At 43.3% G+C, this 16,965-nt stretch overlaps 1 protein-coding gene across 2 annotated transcripts in view; it reads left to right on the plus strand.

Moving 5' to 3' along the window:
• The window catches only part of rbfox3a (RNA binding fox-1 homolog 3a), a 185,292-nt gene that overhangs the window by 141,208 nt on the left and 27,119 nt on the right, over window positions 1-16,965 (plus strand). For both annotated transcript variants that reach the window (XM_037755033.1, XM_037755032.1), the window contains exons 8-10: window positions 4,713-4,845; window positions 7,318-7,357; window positions 7,524-7,588. In XM_037755033.1, the coding sequence (XP_037610961.1) occupies window positions 4,713-4,845; window positions 7,318-7,357; window positions 7,524-7,588 (238 nt within the window). The remainder of the gene's footprint in view (window positions 1-4,712; window positions 4,846-7,317; window positions 7,358-7,523; window positions 7,589-16,965) is intronic.

Genomic DNA, 16,965 nt, shown 5'->3' on the forward strand with positions numbered 1-16,965 from the left:
ACATCATATCCATAATATGAGACACAAATATGCTGCTTTGAATAAGGCCGATGCTGGATCCATTCAGCCCCAGATTGAATGTGAATACCAGAAGCAGCAGATTGTGGGTGCAGTTGCAGTTTATATTGCTACATTAAAAAATCAAAGATTTCTTGAATACTACGGAATGTTATCCGATGCAAATTTGTCAGATATGGCATTTGCAATCCCTTCAACTCTGGATGACAGTGTGATCTTTATGGAAAACCATTTCTGTTAAACGTGATGTAGAATTGCCTTTAATTTTGCTTCTCTCATCTCCAGTAAGAGCTGCGTTTGAACAGGCTTTGCATCCATTACTGAAGTTCTTCAACTTTTATTGCCACTCATTCTGCCACTCCAGCTGATGTCATCATTGTCAGATTTTAGTGGATCTGCTCACTGAGAATGAATGTTATTCACTCTAATATCTTGAAACCTCGCTGCTGTAATGCAGCATGTAGATTTTATGATTTTCAGAGGATCGATTTGAAGCCCAATTAGTTGGAGGCACCACGATAAAGCCTTGTGTCCTGGAATAGAAGTGTGATGCATTAAACACAGTGGCGCCCACACACACACACACACACACACACATCACATCACATCACATATTACTCATCACTTTTCTAAAAAACACAATTTTCTAACTGTACTTTTATTCTTATCATGAGCTAACATCCCATTGCTGCCTACATTAACAGATAAGATGTACAGTATGTGTGTGTGTAGCCTGTGTAGCATTTTGTGCACGTGTGTATCAGTGGATGTTGTTGTTTGTTTGTTTTATGGGCCTGCTGGCTGTCAGGCCGAGGCCCTGCCATGATTCATGGGTTATTACAGCACCACCGTAGCATGCACGAGCCATAGCTCATCATCAGATTGCACTCGTATACGTCACACCACCGGTAACATGCACATACACGTGTCCTCATGCTCACTCATATGCACACACACACACAAACTGAATGCCTGCTGGCACACACATACACACACAATAAAGGAGGAATGAATATTAAGAAAGCGAGAGGAAGTGGGGGCATCGGGGAAATTGATCTTTTGCTCAGAATATATCACCGATGGACTGTGTGCCGGCTGTGTGGCATATTAATGCCGTGTGCCTAGTTAGAGTAGGAGGAAACAGACGCAGCAGAGGACAGAGGATCTCCATCACAGACGGAGAGAGACGGAGCGTTTCTGTCCCAGAGCACTTACAGTGGAGCATGTTGCTGCTGCAGACAGCAGGTGTACTCATCCATATCCGGGACCTCTCAGAGCTCTGAGGGTGCTCAGGAGGTGATGCAATATATTTAGAGTTTGACAGGACTCCTTTTAAGGCAGGGGTCAGCAACCTGCGGCTCCGCAGCCACATGTGGCTCTTTATCTCTTCTCCAGTGGCTCCCTGTGGATTTTTAAAAGTGGAAATGAATAACTGTTTTTTGATTACATTTTCATTTTTATTTATCATTGTTGTAGGTCTATAGTACGACGGCACGACGGAGTATTAGGGCCACATTGAGGAAAAAAAATAAATCTGAGATTTCGAGAATAAAGTCAGAATATTACGAGAATAAAGTCAGAATATTATAAAGTACTAATTTTACGTGATTTTTTCTTTTTCTTGTAATATTCGGACTTTATTCTGTAAATCTCAGATGTTCTTTCCCTCAATGTGGCCCTAATACTCCGTAGTACATTTGCACTTGAGCCCTCACTGCATTAGACTTATATATTATATACTTAGACTATAAACTGGGTTACCTTCATCACAATGATCAAATGTTTTGCAGCTTCAGAGAGATTTTTTTTTTTTCTTGCCTAAAATGGCTCTTTTGGTAGTAAAGGTTGCTGACCCCTGTTTTAAGGCATCTGTTTGAGTTTACAGGCCACAGGTCGTTCTATATATCCTCATATAAATCTATTATGTATACATAAGTGTCTTGATTATATTATCACGTTAAGGAAGTTTGAACTTTTGGTACAATTAGAGCCACTGTAGGTAAAATAAAAAAATTGGGGGGAGGTGGGTAATATTCCAAGAAAAAATAATATTTCCGAGATTAAAGTCTTAAATTTAGAATAAAAAACTCGGAAAAAAGTGGAGTGCAAAACCGTGCTAATGTCAGCCACCGTCCTTAAGTAGTGTTCTTATGTTAAAGATGGCCTCTGAACGAGGAGAAGGTCCTTAAAGATACACACATGTGTTGTCTTTCATCTTCTTTTTGTGTTTTAGTAACTAATGATATTGTAGAAGTTACAGGGAAGTAGAGATGAACAACACTAGAAGACGTTAACACTGTGTTACCATAGTAACATACTGACCCTTTTAACTGTCACTGTGTCAGTGTGAAGGTACAATGACACAGATAAGGCACAGAACATACTGGAAGTGCTTGTGTTGAACCAGATTATGGTGAATGAAGGACGTCTAGAATACCTGCTTAGCCTGCTGCCGCCACCCGGCCCCGGATAAGAGGATGAGGATGGATGGATGGATGGATGGACCGGACAGACAAATGGATGGATGGATGGATGGACGGATGGACGGATGGATGGATGGACGGATGGATGGATGGATGGATGGATGGATGGATGGATGGATGGACGGACGGACGGACGGACGGACGGACGGATGGATGGACGGATGGATGGACGGATGGACGGATGGATGGACAGTCCACTATGTAATATATTTTGCACTCGGCGGCTCACGTCAGCGTCGTGTTTAACGGTGGCATACGTGTTGTGATGAGGTTGATCCAACTTTGCAAGTGACACGGTTCCTTAACAAAAATACCCCACTGGTTTTCACTACCACAGTTTTGCATTAATTTTTTTTTTTTCTAGTAAATTTACAACTTTATAATCTTGCAAATTTGTCAGTTTGTTCTCATAAATTTGCCACTTTAATCTCAGAGAATATCCAATTTTCTTTTTTGTAAATTTATGACTTTAATCTCGAGTTTTTTCTTGGAATATTATCCTTCTCCCTCGGCTCCGCTTTTTTTTACTACGTACTTTCTTCTTTTACTGTCGAACCTTTGAGTCTTTAGAAGTAAAATAATTAAGCTGTGCAATAGCAGCTAACTAGGTATTTTCACATGTTGGTGAAATGTTTACTGAGGTTAAATATGAGCTCATTTTAAATGCACCACATATGAAAATAACTTTTAATCTGTTTTACTAAACCAGTTTGGGCTCCTCTCTGAAGACTTCTAATGTAGTAATCCATCCCAGTGATGGATTATACACCTTCACTGTGTTACAGGAACAGTTACAGTATGTACATTCACATTTAAAGCGTGATACCATCTATAGCCTGTACAATCATATGAGGATTAAACCCAGATTGTACATTATCAATTTCTACCTTTACAGTGCGCATGCCTGTAAACAGACAGTAGTGTCAGTTCTAACTGGTAAGTCAGTCCAGAATCAATGGATGAAACTGGAGTCAACAACTGTATTAAGGGTTTGTATTTTTGAACCCCCGATGTATTATGAGGTGAATTCAATTCAATTTGATTTCAATTTAACTTGACTCCTTTTAGGCCAGTGAGCAAAGAATGCAGTAATTCTTTCTTCTTTGCTGCACATTACTTAAGACATGTATGCCCAGAATCCAGACAACGCGTGTGAGTGCGTGCGTGCATGAAGCCCTTGCTCCCCTGTTGACTGAAGGTTGAACAGGGACCTTCAGATAAACCAGCTCACATCACATCACCATGCCACCTCATGCCTGTAGGGGTGACCCTTGTGTGTGGGTGTGTGTGTGTGTGTGTGTGTGCGTGATGAAGGATGATCTTAGGATGAATCTGTCTCTCCAAACAATACAGGCCATCTGCTTTGTGTCCCTGCTGCCAAACGCTGAGCCGGACCTCCACGCAGGAGCTCACCTCTCTCTCTCTCTCTCTCTCTCTCTCTCTCCGTCTCTCTCTCCCTCACACTGTTTCATCCCAGGAACATCTCTTCTTCATCCCTCCATCCTCTTTGATATTTTGCTATACCCTGTCAAGTTGTTCTTGTCCACACATTAGAATCAGAATGAAGACTTATAACGTTTGTCTGAATCAGCATTTGGGATGCAAAGACGGAAAATAACGTGAAAAATAAATGACTAAAGCTCCCCTACATGCCATTTTTGAAAATACATAAGAAAAATAAATCACAACTGACACGTTGGCCTCACGTGCATTTACACTTTGCCACCAGGATAGTTGTAATCACATGCAAAAGAAAGGCAAACAGCACTCAGCTATAAAACCTTATGGGCATGTTTGCGCTGTAATATCATTAGTACAATATCTATATATAAATATATAAATCAGACCTTGATGGGCCTTTCGGACCCAACAGCACCACTGCGCTCTGAATCCCATTATATCCAATGGCTTACGCAGCGCCTCGACAGCTTCTCACTGCGTCAAGCAAAGCGTGGGCCCAGCAAGTGCAGCTCAAACTTGTTGTGTCTGAGAGATCAGGAGACGAGGAGATGAGGAGACGAGGAAACAAGGAGACGAGGAGACAGGGCAGATAACGCTGGCAAAGGATACACAATTCATGGTGCTGTCTGCCCCTTAGTGTTGTAACATACTGTGTTTCTGACCACCTCTCTCTCCCTCTCTCTATCCCTCTCTTTCCTTCCCTCTCTTTCTCTCTCTTTCCCTCCCTCTCTCTCTCCCTTTCTCTCTCAGTGACAGGGTTTCCATACCCCAGTACAGGAGCAACTGTGGCCTATAGAGGGGCCCATTTGAGAGGGAGGGGTCGCACCGTCTACAACACATTCCGTGCTGCACCTCCTCCTCCACCCATCCCTGCCTATGGAGCGTGAGTGCCTGCTCTCACACACACACACACACACACACACAAACACACACACATCCAAGTGAAACAAACACACATAATCAAATCAACACTATGACACGTCTCCAAGACTAAAAACATGCTACTGCACAAATGGGATTCACAGCATTGCTCAAACACAGAAGCTAACACGCACACACACACATAAATAAATACATACTCACACATACACACATGCAGGGGTAGAAGAATGGTGAATGGAAAACAAAAAGGCTGCCTTCTAATAGAGCGGAAAATTGTTCTTTGATTCCAGAATGGCCGAATTTGTCTCTCTTTTTTCTAATGTGTCATTCTTTATTCGGCTGTGAATGGACTGCTATGCCCGGCACACTTCAATAGGCCCACTCCAGAGAGAGCGAGAGACCTAGAGAATGTGAAGGGGGGTGGTGGGTGTGGAGAGAGAGAGAGAGAAAGAGAAAAGATGTCTGAGAGAGCGTGTTAGGGTTGAAAGAAAAAAATGAGAAAAGAAATGCAGATGCAGACGGAGAGCTGGAGGCAGCAGGCTGAGAGAAGAATAATGGATGAGTGGTGCAGTTTGACCACATGGAACTACTGAAGGAGTCACTTACTGTATGGTGGTAATTCAAATGGATTCTCTTTAATTTAGCAGCTTTTTGTTGGATAAACAAAGAATGGCTTCATCAAAAATGAAAGAAAACTAGGTGACATGTAGCCTTTATCTGTGCTGAACCAGTTTGGATGATTTGGTAAAAAGCATGGTGTCTTCAAAGCTTCTTCATATTCATTCACAGCCTTCACAGAATAATATTAATATGAATATTAACACAACATTACCATTGTTTGTTTATGTTCTCTTAAGATGGCAAAGGCCTCTGCAGGGTGCCCGAGCTACAAGCGCACACATGAGGCTTTTATGACTGACATATTGTCTTTGGCAGTATTTTCCAAAATTTCACTGTGCATTACCGAATATAGAAAACAGGAGTCCTCAATGCTGAGTGAAAGCTTGAATAATGAGAGAAAGGTGAAACAAGAGGAGATAGTTTGTCTGCACTGTACATCAAGACACTTGTTAGTACAAGTTGTTACAAAACAGGAAGTCATTTGTATACTGAAGAGTACAGCTTTCCCCCCAAAAGAGCTGCTGCTTTGTGCTTTGGGTCATTCCTCTCTATCAGGAAGTAATTGAAATAACTGAGATTTACTTCTGAATGATTCAAGCCGACATACAACAGCGAAGGTCAATTCTTCATTGTCCTGCCCGATGACCATCTTCTCTCCCTCTGGGATGTTGAATGAAGCACAATTACCATAGAAATGGTTTGCAGAGCCAACGTGTCTCGTGCTTGAGGTGCAATAACGTCACGTTCAGCACATGCACCTTCGTACCTCAGATGTTGTGCTTGTGTAAACAAGCCATCTTGACTCTATGTGCCTATAAAGCCTCGGACACACAGGGAACGACAGGAGCGCGTGGCGGCTGCGTGGCGTGGTTGCTGTGTGATTCACGCGTCGGGCGTTCACACCAGCTGCATTTCAGCTGCGTGTCTGCTGCGTTTCTGCTGCTGCAGCTGCCGCTGTCAGCCCTTTCTTCCCGCTCCTGACATTCCTGGTGTGTTTGGGCTGTCAGAACGATAACTGCACATGTACTTTTAGCACACTTTAGTGTGCATGTGTAGGACACTGTTATGTACACTGAAGTATGTACAGAATTGTGTATGTATCCCCTGTCCCCAGTTGTCCGCTGCTGTCTATATTCACGTTCGCAGAGTACATCCTCGACATCAACTGATTCACACTGCATTTTAGCAAATGTGAAATTCCACCAACACAACGTACACAATGAATAGACAGAACATTCATACTGTTCTTGTTTTTACTTAAAGTTACTATGAGAAACTTTGAAGTGGTTATGAAACAGTCTCAGTGTAAAACTGATGCCTCTGTATACGTACAGGAGTAAACGAGACCATCAGAGAGAAGATTGGCTATTTCTAGATTGTTTTTCTTAATGTCGGTCATCGGTGCCAGTGGGTCCGATTCCGAAAGAAATCAAACAAAATCCTGCAAGTTCACCAGAAACTCCTTCAGCTCAGACTCCACTCCTGCCCGCCGCCAACAGACCTAGATCCGACTTCTGCGCCGCCGCCTTCGCCCTGCAGTCGGAGCTCCGGTGGGAGGTGGAGAGCTCCTCCTCCGGCCAGGAGCAGAGCTTCGCCTGCTGGAGGGATGGGAGACACGGCAGAACCAGAACCAGAACCAGGACTGAGCGGGGCAGACTGTCAAGCCCTGCTGCAGTGAAATGAGAGGTTTTCTAAAGGGACTCTGGTGCTCGGAAACACTACCGCGTTTGTCCACAGGGACCGCCAGAATCAACACGAAATGAAAGTTGCTCGTAGTAGCTTTAAGAAATGATTAACTAAAAAACCATATCACTGAATCAAATGCCTCATGTTTGACATCTTCTGTTAACAGTGTGGTCTACCAGGATGGCTTTTATGGAGCAGAAATATATGTAAGTCAAAATTTATTTATATGCATTTTTTTTATCCTTCATGAATTTATTCACTATGGTCAGTCAAGAAAATAATTTGGTACGGAGTGTATTGAGCATTTGATCCAAAGCTTTACCTAAACTCAGCACCTTAATGTTCCTAATGAATCCCTCTGTCTCTCCTCAGGGAGGGTATGCAGCTTACAGATATGCCCAGCCAACTGGTACTGCTGCAGCTGCATACAGTGACAGGTATGTTGGCTACACTGGTTCCACTGGTTCCACTGGTTCCACTGGTTCCACTGTAAAGAATCAGGATTAGTTTTACTCTTTCCTGTTTTACACACACTGTGTATCCCTTACCAGCCTTTAAACCATACCTGTGCACAGATGTTTTGATGGACGGTGGTTCATTTGAAAAAACGTTCCTTCTCAATATAAATAATAATAATAATAATTCATAAAATAATTAACATTTTTAGTTGTAATCTGCTGAACGCTCTACGTATTTCAAACTCCAGTTTGTCCATTGATTATACATTTTAAAAATGAAACACAGCAGGATCAAGTTCAACTTTGCCATTTCATTCAATATTAAATAAATAACGCTATGAAATCAATCTTGAAATAAATAAATAAGGCAATAAATACATAAATAATAAATAAATAAATACAGATTTATTTATTTAAGGGAACTTTCCTTTTATAATGCCACATTTATTTCCATCTGTTATATTCAAGTAGGGCGTGGTTATCTAACAGAATCAGACCAAAGCACAAGAATTAGGAAGCTAAACTGAAGGTCACTGAGCTGAAGGTTTGTCTCCAGGAATTATGACGGCTACAGCAGCTTGGAAAATAGCGGTATAGGGCGCTGAATTTACTGTTTATCAGACCAAAAATGAGACAAGGATTAGCTAGCTAGCGCCCCCTGGTGTCTCTCCGCCTTCTAGCCGCTGCCTGGGAGACTACTTCACCATAAAGTTGGCTGATCTAGCATGGAGTCGGGGCGGTCCAGGATCAGAACCCCAGCGCTGGGGTTTGGACTAGCTGAATTTGAGTTGCTACAGCTAAATTCAGTGCCCCGTATCGCTATTCTCCAAGCTACTGCTGCTGTCATATTTGGAGTGTTGAGCGCTTGTAGCAACTCAAATTCAGCCAGTGCAGGGCTCAGCGCCGGGGGTCTGATCCCGGACCCACCCGACTCCCCACTGTATCCGGTGTATGTACCAGATGTGCTCGGTCTGGCGGATGGGTCTTGCGTTTATAGATGACGTTGCACATTATAACTGTTTGAATGTGGGAGAGACTAAACTGACTTGCTGGCTGTACCTACAACCCGCCCCTACTCTGCCTCTGATTGGCTGAACCAGGTGAGCTCAGCGAGTCAGTTTAGTCGCCCACACACTCAGCCAATTGTAATGTGCGACATCATCTGTAAACACAGGACCCCAAGCCCATCTGGCAGGCCAAACATCTGGTACGTACACTGGAATGGGCAGTGAGGTGGAGGGACCAGGGGGGGGGGGTCTGAATCGGTGTGACCACATTTATATATATATTCATTTAAATATAACAGATGGAAATAAAAAGAGCCGTGAAAGAAATGTGGCATTATGAAATAAAAGTCCCCTGAAATAAATAAATGTGTAAAAAATAAAGTCAGTCACACCGGAGGCCTGACGGGCCACGGATCCAACTATAGAACTATAATCACCATGGATTAGACTGTAGTAGACTAGTGTACTGTGTTAGGAGTCTGTTGCATTGATTATCAAAAATGTTTCTTCTATCTGATATATTTATCATGGAAAGCAAAGTGATTTTACAGATCTATAAAAATAGATCTATTGTACTCTAGTCCATGTTGGGATCCAGAATGATGACTGGATATTTCCAGTGATCTGATTGGTCAGTATTTGAGTTGTTGACAAGTTTTGATCCGATACTCTGAACCTGAGACCTGCCCTGCAGCAAAGGTTACCATGGTGAGGTAAACAGTGAGCCAGCTTTGTGATGCTGGAAAAACTAAGAACAAAGATAGCTGGCTAGGCCACTGGGTTTGCTTTGTGATACGGACCACAGGAGTAGATGTTGTCATACAGTATACACAGAGGCCCACCTGGACAGATGGGGACCACAACTAAAGACAATTTAACATTCTGCCATGTGCTGCAGAACAGACAGCAGAGGCAGGAGAGAGCAGTTCGATCCACTCCATCTTTCAAATGTCATTCCCCTTGGAGCTCCCTGTCACCTCCTCACCTCTGATCCCTGATCCCTGATCCCTGATCCCTGATCCCTGATCCCTGATCCCGTCCCTGATCCCGTCCCTGCCCGGCCCAGCAGAACCGCTGCTCTCCTCCCTGTCCTGTCCTCAGCTCTCTGGGAGCCTGCAGTCTGCTAGTGATATGTGTTTATAGAAAAACGTGTGTGTGTGTGTGTGTGTGTGTGTGTGTGTGCGTGCGTGCGTGCGTGCGTGCGTGCGTGCGTGCGTGCGTGCGTGCGTGCATGCGTGTGTCTACAGTAGGCATGTGTATGAAGGTGCTTGGGGAGCTAATCTTAGGGAGATTGAGCATGTCAGGCCCGATAAGAAACAGCCACAGCAGGAGCCTGTAGGCCTCCGATAATGTAAGATTTATCAGAGAGAAGGAGCGAGCGGTGTGCTCGGGAGGATTATGAACACAGCAGAGAAGAGCGGAGCAGGTGAGGGGGCACGTCTCCCTCCACAAGACTTATTTCATTCCCTTTCTTTTTCTCCTTCTCACTCTCAGCGTTGTTCCTTCTCCCTCTGAGGCTGATGTCTAGTACTGTATATCCCACTCAGCTCTCACACTGGGTCTCTCTCTCTCATTCTAGTTTTTAAGCTCTCCTGAGTTGAAGGGAAGCCCAGGCAGGGAGGTGGAGGTGAGGTGGAGGTGAGAGGAGATGGGGCAGAGGCTGGGGGGGGTGGAGGAGTTACATTTATTGTGTGATAAGAGAGCCCTTATACAGAGTGGATGGGCTGGAGACTGAGAGACTCTGCTTCTATTCTGTCTGCACACACACACACACACATTAACATTAGGCTACCAATGTCTACACTAGACAGCAAAAGAGGAAGCAATAGGCAATCAGGACTGACCATCAAATTCACCTTGTCCTTCTTCTATCAGTTCTCACAGCCACCCTCCCCTGGAGACACTATATCTTTAGGGTTTCACTTGTATACTCTACTGTGTATCGTTCCTGGAATATTTTTTACAAATGATACTATTCCTTTATCTATAACATGTAGGGTGCTTTAACATCAGGGACCTGGGCCTGGATCCGAGTACACTTGTCCTCAAAGTCCAGTTCGATTGATTAGTGTGGACGCTCCGTACCGTTCGTCAATCCGTACCCGAGTCCACTTGAAAAGGCGGTCTGGAGTACGGATCATGTGGACTCGGGTACGGTTCGCATCAGGTTCCAACCGTACCAAAACACGGAAGTGGACCGCTATTTAACCCGAGTAACGTTAGCAGTTAGCGAGTAGTTGGCAGGCTTTTTTCAACGCCGCCAGTCTCCTCCAAAATCTGTAAACATATAAAATTATTTCATATCTACAGTGTGTCTGTATATGCGCGCATCATGCACCGATGTCATTCTCTGAACTGCACAGACGTGGATGATACAGCAGGAAGGCCGGCGAGAGGTTCATTAATATATAAACAATAGGTGATAGGTTGAGTGATGTTTGTTATGTTATTTAGCTGATTTAATGGTCTATCTGTGAAGAACGAGAGACGCTCAGCTGTTCAGCGGGCAGAGAGAGAGAGACGGGGTGGGGGGGGGGAGACAACACGTAGAGTCAGCATATTTTCACATCAAACTCGGTGAAATCAGAGTTTATTTTGGCCAAACCAGAGTTGGTGATTGTTGGAAAGACTAACGACGATAGTGTTGGTGAGTTTGATTTAGTTACTGTCCAGTTTGAATGAAGTATTTTACGCTGCACCGCCACTAGAACAGCTGATCTCAACATAAACACATGCATGTGGATGATGACGTAGATGTACTTGGGTACGGAACAACTTTACAAAGCTGACCAGAGAGGGGGGGGCGATCGTACTCTGGCACGGTACGGATCAATCGTACCTAATGTGAAAACGCCAGATATGTCATGCTGCATTAGTAGTGTAACCATGGAAACAGACAACAAGTCACAGGATTGCTATTGAAACTGTCTTTGTTCTGTGATTTCTAAGCAGATTCGTGGACATTTATTTGAGAACATATGTCTTGTATTTATATAGTTCCTTCCGACCACTTAAAGTGCTTTCACCCATTCACACACACATTCACACACTGATTCATACACTAAATACTCATTCACACACCGATGGCTCAGCCTTCAGGAGCATATTGGGTATTGGGTTGCTCAAGGACCATTGACATGTGACTGGACGAGCCGGGGATCGGGACGACCTGCTCTACCTCTTAGCCACAGCCGCCCACAGAGAGATTCCAGCATTCTGTGTGTCCCATTGGGCTGAGCTTAATCAAAAAATGGTACACTAGCCCTGCTTCCTTCCTCCCCCCTTCCATGTACGCTCCATTACCATCCTTTCCTGAGGTCTCCCTCTGTAACACATAGTGGTGCACCCCCGCAGCCTCTTATCTTTGCCCTCCAGACCTACGTTGGCTTCCCTTTACTTTTAGAGGAGAATAAACAAACCAGACAGGAAGAGAGGAATATAAATAAAGCGGTCTGGTGGCATCGGAGAAAGAGGGATGGAGGGGTGGAATCAGAAAAGAGAGGGGCGTTGAGGGAGGGGATTAGTTCCGAGCCAGTGCTGGTGAAAAGACTGGAAATAAGCCCCAGGAGACGAAGAGAGAGATACAGGAGGAGATGGCAGTCAGGGGGCACGTACATGTAGAGGGGAGGAGGAGAGGAGGAGGTGAAGAAGAAGAAGATGGCTAGAAGGGGGGAAGGTATGGGACATCATCAGAGAATGTAGCTCTCTCCAAAATGATGTCCTTCTTTCTTCCTTTACCTTCCTGCTCTGCTTCAACCTCTTTCTTCCAAATATTTGTTCTTTACAAACCTGCAGTATATTTGCTTTTTTCCCTCTATGCAGAGACAGGAGGATTTTTCTAATTTTTCTCTTTGTTCATCACCTTATTTCTCCCTCCCTTCTGCCATCTACTACTCTTATCAATCTGTCCATTTCTTTTGTCTCTTTTACCTTCTCGTTACTTTTATCGCAATCCCTCCCCATCATCTGGAAGATAAAACACTTGTCCCCTTTTTCTCATAAATTGAAACGGGTAAAACAAATCATTGCAATCACACACTCTCACCTTTACAACGTACATTTATAGGGAGACATCGATTGCATTTTCATCCCATAGGCCTGTTCTTAGCGTGAGTGAGAGGAGGAAATGATTATAGATCTCTCCTCCGGACCCCAGTTAAAATCGACGACCCAATACCTTATGTGTCTCATGCATACTCATTGTGGCTGGTTGGTACTCCCTATCCATTATCAAACCTATTCAATCAAAGCCAACATGAACAAGGTTTATGTCTGGTGGTTGGAGTTGGGGAAGGGGGAAACAATTAACAGAGTATTTCTCAACTGATTAAATTCCCCTTTGATTTGTACTGGTCCAAAGAATCCATATAGTTTTATGCTTGGGGAATAAGTCAAAATGTCATTCAGATCATGAATCTACTGCCTCATATCCAAAAACTTCCTCCAGAGCTGCCGAGCTGTACCAACCTGTTAGGTGTTCCTAGCCGGAGGTAAATACAGGATAGCATTATGTTTGTGGCGAGAACTCTAAATGTAAAATAACAACGAGCTTGTTCAAATAAATATGGAAATAAACTCATTGTCTAATTGGAATGTAATCACTCCAACTAGACCTAGAACTGTATTATATAGATCTGGTTGTGGATGGATGATCCTTGACACAAGCTTGGATCTACAGTAAAACCTTTATTATTTCATGAGATGTTAAGCTTCCTTCGTCAACACATTCTCACTTCCATCGAGTCAAGTTCCGCCACATGGTCAGTGCCCCTCGCCATCGGAGACCAACACAACCACTTAGTTAAGCCTGGGACACACCAGGAACGTCAGGAGCGCATGGCGGCTGCGTTACCTGTTGTTTTTTTATTTCGGCGTCCCTGTCAACAAGTTAGAGCAGCCACACTGCCCGTGTGAGACATGTCTCACGCACGTCACACGCGCGTCTCAGCTGCGTCTCTTCTAGAGAATAGAGGTCTCGCCTATTTTTGACACATGCCACGCGCGTTTCACAGCAAAAACAGAAGTGAAGAAGTGAAGGTGATCTATTGACTGTATTTTGACATCATACCAGCAAGATTACTACTACTACTACTACAGTTTCAGTTACGGAGATGAAAAAAAAGTAAAGACTTATTTTTAAATCAACACTTCTTACTTTCATTTCAAAATAAAAGCCCTCAAGCTTTTTTTCTGTGAACAGAATTCCTTCATTTGTTAACACGAGGCTTTTATTCTGAAATATGTGCCGGACAATGTTCTAGATTATGCAGTGACTTAGAGAGCTCCATGAATGAATATAGTACGAAGTTTTAATTGTGGATTATTACCATTATTTACAAATTACCACATGTTTCTTAACCTTTCTCTGTCTAAAATAAATATAAATTATATTTATAATGAAATGAAATGGCCATTAAAAGGCAAACTCTATGTAGAAATAAAGGGCTGACAGCAGCAGCTGAAACGCAGCTGGTGTGAACACCCGACGCGTGGACCACGCAGCCACCACGCCACGCGCTCCTGACGTTCCCTGTGTGTCCCGGGCGTTAGGGTTACATTAGCTTCAGTGCTAGTGACTCACATGGCTGAAAATACTATATTTACCATGGAGTAAATCTGCATCTGCTTGGACACATTTCTCACATATTGGTGACATTTCTGGGAAGATTTGATGTAGCTTTACTTTAGATTAATGTAACCTGTTTAGAATCTTAAACTGTATCAAACAGTGTCTGGCATTCAAAGAACAAATGTGAACGTAAATCAAGATCTTGTCCCAGATGTTCTCAGCTATTTCTATCCCGAGGTCTTTTTCCCAGTCCTTTTTTATACAGCTCATATCTACTTGCTCAAGGTCTTGCCATGTATTGTATATAAATGAAACTAGATGTTTATCTACTATACAGTCTCTCAGACACTGGTCTAGTTTATCAGGTGTTGCACTCTCAAAATTTTGAAGGTGAGTTTTCACAAAGTGTCTAATCTGGAGATATCTAAAAAAGTCTGTCTTTGACAGCCCATACTTCTCCCGAAGCTGCTGAAAGGAAGCAAACATTCCCTGAATGTACAAATCCCCAACACTACTCAGTCCTGATTCTTTCCATTGATCGAAGGCTCCATCTAAGGTTGAAGGAGTAAAAAAACGGGTTTGCCGATATCGGAAGTGTAAAGGATAGAGCTCTAAGTTTAAATTATTTGGTTATTTGTTTCCAAATTTGAATCGTACTATGAATAATCGGATTATAATTATAATAGAGAAATTATAATAGCACCAAGTGAGCTGGGTAGACAGTCCTATCGCTCTATATCCAGCCAGCTGTCAAGAACAATCATTTCATCCAGCCAGTAGGAAACACCTTGAATGTTTGCGGCTCAGTAATATAGCCTGAAATCTGGTAGAGCCAGCCCGCCCTCCCCCTTACACTTGCACAAATGACCTTTCCTAATTCTATAGGATTTATATTTCCAGATAAGAATATAGAATTATAGAGTCAAGTTGTTTTTTTTAAAAGCTCTTAGTAAGATACGTTTTGAACCCTTGTAGAAATTGGAAGGGTTTTCCAAAACTCTAATTTGGTATTAAACTTGTCTAACATAGTCATAAAATTTGCTTCAAATAGGGAGTTATACTTCTTCGTGATCTCTACCCCCAAATATGTACGTTTTTCCAAAGCCTGTTTAAATGGAATCTGTCCGAGCATGCTTGGATCTCTACACCGCACCGGAATCAGCTCACTCTTGCTCCAATTTATCTTATATCCCGAAAAGGAACTAAATAAGTCAATTGTCTCCAATAAGATAGGAATAGAAGTCAGTGGCCTCGTTATGTACATCAAAATAACATCTGCATACAGTGAAATTTTATCTGAAGTATATTCCGGGTTGTAACCAAAAATCTCAATGTGAGCCCTAATTGTTTCTGAAGGGGGCTCCAATGCAAGAGCAAACAGCAAGGGACTAAGAGCACTTCCCTGCCTAGTGCCCATGTAAAGGTTAAATTCACCTGAAACTGTCCGGTTAGTAAGGATTCTAGCATTGGGATTGCTGTATAATATCTTGTCTTATCGTATCAATTTAGCCATATAAGGACCAAGTCTGTTAGCTAAGGATTTGGGATCCCCACCCCACCCCCCTTCCTACCCTTAAACAAAACAACAAAAACACAAAAATACTCACCCTCACCTTAGTGTACCAAGATTTAGACCCCTGGGAGTAGGACCAGCCCTCTCTCCCAGAAGCCCAAACTCTGCACCAACTACCTAACAACCAATTATTAATCATTACCATACTGACCATACTTCAGGTGTGACCCCACAGTTGTATAGTGATCCCCAAACCAAAATTTCTTGCATTAAAGGGGCTGTTTGTAAGAATCAGAAATGTCTTGTTAACAGCGACACCTGTGGCCGTTAAGTCAACAAAAGTCAGCGTTCTGATGCTCACGCTTGTGCTTGTGTTTTGAGCGATGCTCGTTCATGTCTATGTAGAGCGACTACATAGACATGAACGAGCATCGCTCAAAACGGTGAGGCGGCACACGTCAGCTAAAAGCACAATATCACTCTATATTTCAGCTGCTTGGCAGTAATGTTAGCTGACCAGACAAAGGTCTCTCCATGAATCAATGCTGATCCTAGTGTTGGCTTTTCCTGCATCAGAGTTTTGGTCGGAGACGATAACGTTTCTCTCTGCGGAACCCCGTCCCTTCACAAGACACGGGAAACCTCTGTTGGTCTGGAGGAGCTGCAGCAGTTATTTCTGCACAAACGTCCCGAAACATTCACTAGATATTCTCAGAGCTATGAAGTCTTATGCAGTGTGGAGTGTGCGTGCATGTACGTGAGATGGAGCGAGAGAGCGAGTGAGAACGAGCACGGTGTGTGAGTGAAGGCAGGCAGAAGAGCAGAGTACAGCAGAGACTCCGGCCCTGGAGACCAAAGCTACCGCGGCCAACACTGTTTAACAGACGGGCTTCACTAGATACAACCAAGAGGTTTTGGTGCTTCCGTGTGTTGGAGTCTGAGTCTGAACAGCGTAGCCACACGTGAGCGCACGTGGGACACCGACCCACAATGATTAATACGTGTAAGAAGTTACAAACAGTCCCTTTAACATTAGATATATTATGTATTATTTAAGGGGATAGGTCTTACTCATGTACAAAAAAAGGTGAATAAGGATTTGAGAGAGAATACTGTATGTTTAACTTGACTTCCTCCTTAAGTGTTTTCGTCATATTTAGGTAACAATTGTCATTTTGGCCAGTTCCTCTCTGACTCAGAATGTAAACATACAATATATACTCTATCCAATAGCACCCACTAAGAAAATACTGGAAGAAAAACAGCA

This window comes from Sebastes umbrosus, chromosome 20 (assembly GCF_015220745.1).
Source record: "Sebastes umbrosus isolate fSebUmb1 chromosome 20, fSebUmb1.pri, whole genome shotgun sequence".
In the NCBI taxonomy this organism is placed as follows: domain Eukaryota; kingdom Metazoa; phylum Chordata; class Actinopteri; order Perciformes; family Sebastidae; genus Sebastes; species Sebastes umbrosus.